At 44.7% G+C, this 7,901-nt stretch overlaps 2 protein-coding genes across 2 annotated transcripts; one reads left to right on the forward strand and one right to left on the reverse strand.

Moving 5' to 3' along the window:
* Positions 1-631: 631 nt before the first annotated feature.
* Gwl (serine/threonine-protein kinase greatwall) lies at positions 632-3,434 on the forward strand. The gene is made up of 3 exons (XM_076782288.1): positions 632-1,050; positions 1,143-3,024; positions 3,313-3,434. The coding sequence occupies exons 1-3, from the start codon at positions 835-837 to the stop codon at positions 3,357-3,359; spliced, it is 2,145 nt and encodes a 714-aa protein (XP_076638403.1). The 5' UTR covers positions 632-834; the 3' UTR covers positions 3,360-3,434.
* A 91-nt stretch (positions 3,435-3,525) lies between these two features.
* Positions 3,526-7,901, reverse strand: LOC143349673 (uncharacterized). The gene is made up of 6 exons (XM_076781082.1): positions 7,757-7,901; positions 5,902-6,215; positions 4,893-5,368; positions 4,217-4,491; positions 3,987-4,132; positions 3,526-3,918 (listed from the first exon to the last, which is right to left on the reverse strand). The coding sequence occupies exons 1-6, from the start codon at positions 7,899-7,901 to the stop codon at positions 3,766-3,768; spliced, it is 1,509 nt and encodes a 502-aa protein (XP_076637197.1). The 3' UTR covers positions 3,526-3,765.

Below are 7,901 nucleotides of genomic sequence, written 5' to 3' on the forward strand. Positions count from 1 at the left end.
CGCGGAACTAAGGATGCCTCAGGCAGAAACCGTGGACACAAACAAAAAGAACGAGATACTACGTACTAGAACAACGTAAGTACATACCTTGACTTTAAAACCATGTTGATGGATAACGATGTAATGTAGATTTTTGTATTTATTAACATTATTCACTTCTATGATTACATGTAATTACTTATGATTTACAAAGTCACATATCCTACGATGAGAGTACGTACGCGAGACGACGAACATTTCTATTCGATTATCGATCGAAGAATTTCTGTTTTATCAAATCGAATTCTCATACACTCAAAACACTCTCATACACGAAAGTATTAGAACGCTCACTTATGACAGTTCCAAATCCTATATGAAAGCTGATGCAAGAACTTTAACTTAAAGTGATATACTTCGACTTTAATCACAGGTTCTTTATAACAATTATTCAAAATAGAAGTTCTTTGTGATATTTAGTTTCGATTAGAACGGTTCATAATCGTGACAGGATTATCCAATAAGAGCGAGCAACAAAGAAACAGGGATAATCTAGTGACTTTCTTCTCTTGCGGCAAGAATCATTGTAACGCAAGGAGTAGGTAGCAGAATTGGTAGACCTGATCACTTTAAGCGCGTGAAGTACGTAACGCGTTTTCTGTCACATCTCGTAACCATGTAACTTTTAAAAATGTCAGATAACCGTTACAGTTTATTTATCTACGTTATGAAAGATCGATGAATAAAACCTCGCGTTTTACAAACTGCGAAGTAGTTTTATAAATTCGAGGCTTCGGTATTTTACGTTTCGCTGCATCGGTTCGCGACTCGGTCTCAATTAGGTTACGTTTTTAAATGGAAGAGTTGGCGATCCGGTCGCCAGAATCATGTCTAGAGGGTAATGATCGATTCAGCGAGACAGACGACGAGAATTTTGGAATTTACAATGATACAGAAAACGAACGGGAGATTCGGTCTGGAGAGTGTACACCGCAACAAACATCGACGAACAGGCAGATCGACAATTCCATATTCAATACCATTTCTAAAATTGTCAATCCTACAGCAAAGGTAAAGGAAAATTATACATTCTTAAGATATCGATTAATGTAGATTTAAAATTGACAATACCATTTAGTTAATGTTATATTATTAATATTCAGGTGCCAGAAATTCAAGATTTCAAAATTGTGAAACCTATAAGTCGTGGAGCATTTGGGAAAGTGTTCCTTGGGTTTAAGAAATCAAATCCTGATAAGGTATATGCCATAAAAGTAATGAAGAAAAATGAAATGATCAATAAGAACATGGCTTCTCAAGTGATAATCGAGCGTAATGCATTAGCTTTAACAAGAAGTCCCTATTGCGTACAATTATTTTATTCGCTGCAGTCCATTACTAGTGTTTACTTAGTAATGGAGTACATGGTGGGTGGAGATCTTAAGAGCCTGCTCGGCGTGTACGGGTACATGGAAGAGCCTATGGCAGCTTTTTATACGGCAGAAGTATGTCTTGCGTTGGAGTACCTTCATTCCCATGGAATTGTGCATAGGGATTTGAAGCCGGACAATATGCTGTTGTCCCGCGAGGGACACGTCAAGCTCACAGATTTCGGGCTTAGTAAAATATCGTTGCACAGAGACCTTGAAATATCCGATTTAATAAATTGCACGCCTAGTCTTTTAACTAGAACACCTGGACAACTTCTTTCGTTAACGTCCCATCTATCTTTCGGCTCCGGACACAGATCCGGCAGCGAATCGGATGTCAGTAACAGGAGCACGCCTGGCATTAACTTACTTGCCGCGTTGCAAAAGTATAGCTCCAAAACGTCGCCTAACTCGGTAGTTTCCTCAACCGCGTCGGGAGATTATTCGCGAGTGTCTGGTATTACTCCTTTCCAATCCGCCGAGGATCTTCGTTTCGGGGAACGTATAGTGGACAATGCTATTGGAACTATCGACGAGGGACAAGAGAGTAGTTCTGGTAGCTACCACACGTGCGAGGCATCATCCAATCGCGTGAACAGTCAACTGGTCCAGGACCTAGAGGACGAGGACGAGTCCACGTTGGAAGCCGAACAGTCTCAGCCGACGTATTTCCATACCAGTCCACTGACCACGTGCGCGACCTCGTTCGTAAGAGGCGCGAAAAGAAAGAGACAACCGGTAACGGGGACGACTGGTCTGACGTGCGAGATAAACGTAATGGAGTTAGAGGCGGACAAGACACCGAAGAGAAAGAATCGTGGCTGTATATTCTCCAGGAGCCCGCTGAATTCCGACATCTCCGAATCAGCGGAGCAACCGAGCACCGATAAAACCGCGACCGGTGGACAAGAAAATGGATCCAGCGGAAGAGTCGCGTTTAGCACGCCTGTGTCGGTTACGAAACAAAGGTGTCACAGCGAAGGGGAAGGCGAGAAATGCGAGGAGGAAACAGCACCGTTGATCAAGACTACCAGATTCCAACTACCACCGTCGCCCGCGGCACACTCGATTCCCGACACGTCCGTGAACGATGCAACGGAGAAGCATCATTCTCCTCAGGGTATATCGCCTATCAAGACGCCAGCGAATTCGGGCAACTGTTACACGCCTTACAGAACTCCAAAGTCCGTAAGAAGAGGCGGTCAGGGCGGTATCAGGAGTTCGGACGACCGTATACTCGGGACGCCCGATTATCTCGCACCCGAGTTACTTTTAAAACAGAGTCATGGACACGCGGTGGATTGGTGGGCTTTGGGTGTGTGCCTTTTCGAGTTTTGTACCGGTGTACCGCCGTTCAACGACGAAACGCCGCAAGCTGTGTTCGCGAATATTCTCGCCAGGGACGTCCCCTGGCCGGAAGATGAAGAATCTTTGTCGTCGGCGGCCATAGTGGCTATAGACGCTTTGCTCACTTTAGATCAAAACGAACGTCCATCCGCGAAGGAAGTACAGGTCATGAGTCTCTTCCAGGAATTCCCTTGGAACGAGCCGCGCAAAGCAGTGCCGCCTTTCATACCTCAACCCGATGATAATTACGATACGTGCTACTTCCAGGGTAAGTTATTCCGTCCTACGATTACTTAACTACGAGCAGATCCCTTTAACACGTTAAGTGCCACGCGAATTTATGAGGAAATCCCTGTCAGGCCACGCTAGAAAGCCTTACTGATGAGTTTGCTAACAGGCCCGGGCGAAACGCGCCCCCTCCTTTCCTTTTCATTTTATCCGCAGCAAAGCAGCGCCACATATGCAATTAATCCACGATTGTTGCGGCCCGAACGGAGAGTTTAGTGTCAGTCACCGGTGACCGACGTGTCAAATCTATTTTCTTTTCTGTTTCCAGCGCGGAATATTATGCAGCACCTAAACGTGAGCAACTGCGACACGTGATCTAGGGAAAATTGTGGGAACCGTCGATACACTGCCTGCTCTTACGATAGGAATAGAACATTAACGCAAGAACTGTTACATTGTAAAACTATTTTTTTATGTAGTTGTATATGTATAATATTAAAAAATATTTTATTACGACTTACATTTTCTGCGTGATCACTTATCTGTAGGCGAAGATTCGTGAGCTTTTATTTTCCATTCGATAACGATTAAAGGAAGATGGAAGAAGGGTGTTGATGATTTTCTTGACCGAGTGTATGAGAGCTGTTTTTATGTGTGTACAAAGTCTCGTTATTCTACATGATGATGCGTCGCGTTATTGGATGATTGTGAGAATGATATCGACCAAAATTGAATACTTTATCGATTGGAACGAGTGGCACCTCCTTTAACCTCCTTTCTTTTACTTCAGATTTTTGTTAATCCAGGGCAGGAAATGCGTTACTCTCGTGTAAACGCCCGGATACTGACCCTTCCCGCATCCTATACCCCAGCTGACGATTCCCACTTGCGTCCAGCGTCCATCGTTAACCATCAGAGGACCACCGCTGTCGCCCTGTAATAAACCTCGTGTCGTCAAATCCTATTAAGAACGATCCAACAAAGAAGCATTGCGATGCAAACCGAACAAGAATCCTTCGCGGCCCGTCCCGCGCAAAGAAAACTGTCGACGATACCACCGGGTGCTGCTGCACCATACTTCACTTTGCATTCGTTATTAGTCCAGACTGGCACCGAAACCTCTTGAAGAATTGCCGGCTGCGGGCCACCTTGACAAGTAAAATATTTACTATACGAATTTTACTGGGTACAAAGTCGCACTTGGAATCGAGAACTAATTTATTTTCTCTTACTCTCTCTTAAAGAACCCCACCCAATGACTGTCGCAGTCTTTCCAGAGTACAGCTGGGATCCGCTTGGCAGGCAGATGGGCCGTATCTGTGCCGTGAATGGAACGGGTTCGCTGAGAGTCAGAAGAGCAATGTCGTTGTACAAGGTACGTAGATTGAAGCCTCTGTGTCTGACTATTCGTTTCACTCGTCGTTCGACGTGTTTAATCTCCGTGTTGGTCTTGATGTTGTAATCGCCAAGACGAACCGTTAGCCTCGCCACGTCCCACGGGTTCATGCTAGGAACATTCAGTTTTGCTTGTATACATTAAAAATATTATGTTAAACATTGCACGGCTACACAAATGCGACTTGGGCTAGGTCTCTGAGATGTTTGGCCAAACATTTACCAGTATATTCCACTATAGTTGGAATAAGACCAATTGTAGTGATACCCAAACTTTTTGAAAGGTGCCTTCCCTAGAAAGAGAAAGAATTTCTGCGCTCGTAATTTCTAAACGATATGACCATCCTAACTCTGTAATCTTCTTCTTCGTAATTGCTGTATCAGTGAACCTCGATCGTTCATAGGAACTCTCTGTGCCCCGAATCGTCTGGGTTTTGCTCGAATTCCAGAACGACCAACGAATACGCCACAAAGAGATAGTTTTATCATGCTGTGCGCCCGTCGTATACTTACTTGGCAACGCAATGAGCCGCGGTTAGAATGTGTTTATCGTCGATGAGCGACCCGCCGCAGAATTGTCGTCCGGAGTTAAAGAGCGCCGCGACCCAAGGCCACTCGCCGAGATCGGCATTCTGACCACCCACAATGCGTTCCTGGTCCTGAATACCGTTCTTCGCTCCACATTGAGATCCGGCCATGCTAAAAAAACTTCCCGTTGTCGATCTCTGCGTGGTGGTAGGAGTGGTCGGTGCACCCGGCCACCAGCCGGGTCTCTTGGTCGGCCAGGTCGTCCCGTAGGTGGGCTTCTTCGTGGTGGTGATCGGTTTCACCGTGGAGACCGTCACGAAATCGAAATACGGCGGATGGGTGGGCAACGGTGGGATGGTGTGATCAGGTGGATGCGTCGGTATCGGCGGTGGCCAGGAACCTGGTGTTTGAGGCGTTCGTTTCGTGGTCGTTGCGTCGTTCTTCTCCTCTTTGTCGGTTCCCTGAAACGTCCGGAGTAGATCAGAGCTATACTCGATAAGATAAACGTTACAATTGTTAAAGGAAACGGTTTAGAGAGAGGATGGTATCTCTGAGATCGAACTCTTATATTTTCAATTGCATTATTTCAAGCTTGGTATCGAAATAACTTTTCCCTTTACCTTACGATAGAACGGTCGTTCGAGATTTCACAGAGGAACTGGACACGATCGGGTACGGTTTTAAAGCCGATCGTAAAAGTTTGCGAAATGGTTTGGTCCGATAGAGACACCCGTGCCGCGGCTTTCTACGCTGAATCTAACGTTTTCGATTCGCATCACGTATTATTTTTACGAGTTCCTGGTAACTAACCGAACTCTGCGATCGACCGAGAAATCGCTCCAACTGGGACTCCATCCCAGCGAAACGTTCTATTATAGTCGTGGCAAAATTGATAGTTCGAGCGTCAACTTTTCAATTTTACACACTACTTGAATTTCTATATTTTTCCCCCCTCCCATTATGATGGTTTGAGTTGTCGAACGCGGTAATTTACCTGTGCATCTTCTACAACAGTCTCATCCTTCTCGCTCGAAGGTGGCGTAACGACCGGAAGTATGTTAGAGCAACAAATCCCAAAGCTAGTTTGGCCAGGATCTCGAACATAACTGCAGGTGTCGTAGACACCGAGGACCCAACCGTCCAAGGCGCTCAGATCGGGGATTTTGAAATAGGGATAGCACTCTTTGAAGCTGGTGCAACGGCCAACCTCACCTTTCGACGTCAGACAGGTATCGCGACTAGATATTCCGTTCCACAGAATACCGCGACTGTCCCTCGATTCGAATCGCCCACCCGAAATGATGGCAGCTATAGAACGAAACAGAATAAGTGTTAAAAATGATGAAAGAACAGTAATCGATGGGAACGAAATTTTTTGGCACGGATAAGGACTAGTTTAGTTTGCCAAGAGTTCATTACTTTTCATAATAACTTCTATTCGCATTTATGTCTCGGAATATCTATTCAATAACTTCGTTACCTCAGCATAAACCACATTGTAATGTTTACAAAGGATCACAGTTACAACCATGAATACTTGCCTCATCGCTTATACATGTACACATGTATTCTTTAACGATGTCCGACAAAGAATGACACATCGTCTACCATTGCGATGAATGCAGATTGTTTACGTAACGTTGTGTGAGTGACTGCGTGACACATTCGTCGAAACAACGTGCCATTGACACCAGAAACCATTTTTAACTTTTTCTGTACCTTTCGTCAAATTTGAATAATAATGAGAAATTCTATGCCCACTCACACTGTGTCACCGTGAAATCTCACAGTTGAACGAACTTTACGAATTCAGAATTACAATTGGTATTCCTTTTGTGTACTCCAAACATTCAGAATATTATCTATAGCCACTGATAATATGAGTTTGATTTGATAATAACGTAAATAATATTATCGCCACTTTCATTTTTTATTATTTTGAAATACTGAAACGTTGCGTAAATAATATTCTGGATCACTCTAATAACAAACCGATCGACCAGGTATTCGTTTACAAATTTCGATCGAATCTTGCGCGACGCATTTTCGATCCTACATATTTACATCGACGCCGCGATTGTATTCCTCTCATGCTCGACACATTCTGATACGTCTTACCGTCGCGGTGAATTTTAATTGCAAAGGATCAAGAAAATGACCCACTTTGCGATCATCGGTCGAACCGTGGCTCGTGGTGACATCGAAAATTTATCTGACCGGTCGCTAAGGAGATATATTGTAATAAAATTCTACCCAGATTCTCGAACAGCGAGTTCGCTGACCCAGGATACACACAGGTACACGCATGTGCCAACGACGAGGCTGGTACGCGCTTGGAAGACTTCCGTTCGCCGTGTATGGAGTGATGGATCAGTTGTCGATGTTCACCTTCGATTATTAGCACGTACGACAGACGATTCTAGTGTCATTAGTACTGCCCAAACGGCTCGATAATTTCGGATAAATCGGAATGAAAGCATCGTAACGCTCGAGTATTTATCTTTTCACTTCCGCGGATGATCCTGAGTCGATACTCGAGGATCCACGAAGCACGTGGCAGTGCAGTAACTTAAAATGGTAACTGTGTGCTGTTACTTTTAAAAACTGAGCGCTTTTTCTCCAACAGAGACGCATACATAATTTATATTTAACCATGGCGCGTGCTATATATGTCGTCGTAGTGGCGCTATTAAAGAAAGTGTATTTTATTTTGGCTTGTAAACGATTCGACGTTTTGATTTTGTTTCAGGATGTTAAAACGACCTTAGTGTAAGAATTCTATTGAATCGAAAGACCTAACTCAAAGCCAGAGACGGAGCAAGGACATCGACACACTGACGACGACTCACCATCGACGATCACCGCGTTATCATCCTCGTGTCCCTGTTCGATCGAGGAGTCGACGACGATCGATCTGGCCTCGGGATCGACGTAGGTCGCGTCAGCGATCGTGAGGATCGCCGCGAGCGTTTGCACCACGAGCACCAGCACCAT

The sequence above is a fragment of the Colletes latitarsis genome, chromosome 14, assembly GCF_051014445.1.
Source record: "Colletes latitarsis isolate SP2378_abdomen chromosome 14, iyColLati1, whole genome shotgun sequence".
Classification (NCBI taxonomy): domain Eukaryota; kingdom Metazoa; phylum Arthropoda; class Insecta; order Hymenoptera; family Colletidae; genus Colletes; species Colletes latitarsis.

Bases quoted from the DNA above. Each gene is read 5' to 3' on its own strand.
- LOC143349673 (XM_076781082.1), bottom strand. From the start codon at position 7,901: ATGGTGCTGGTGCTCGTGGTGCAAACGCTCGCGGCGATCCTCACGATC. The intron at 5,369-5,901 runs GTAAATTACCGC...CGGACGTTTCAG, and splicing joins CTGTTGTAGAAGATGCACAG to GGAACCGACAAAGAGGAGAA. The intron at 3,919-3,986 runs GTTTGCATCGCA...GGTTTATTACAG, and splicing joins CCGCGAAGGATTCTTGTTCG to GGCGACAGCGGTGGTCCTCT.
- Gwl (XM_076782288.1), top strand. From the start codon at position 835: ATGGAAGAGTTGGCGATCCGGTCGCCAGAATCATGTCTAGAGGGTAAT. The intron at 1,051-1,142 runs GTAAAGGAAAAT...ATTAATATTCAG, and splicing joins TTGTCAATCCTACAGCAAAG to GTGCCAGAAATTCAAGATTT. The intron at 3,025-3,312 runs GTAAGTTATTCC...TTCTGTTTCCAG, and splicing joins CGATACGTGCTACTTCCAGG to CGCGGAATATTATGCAGCAC.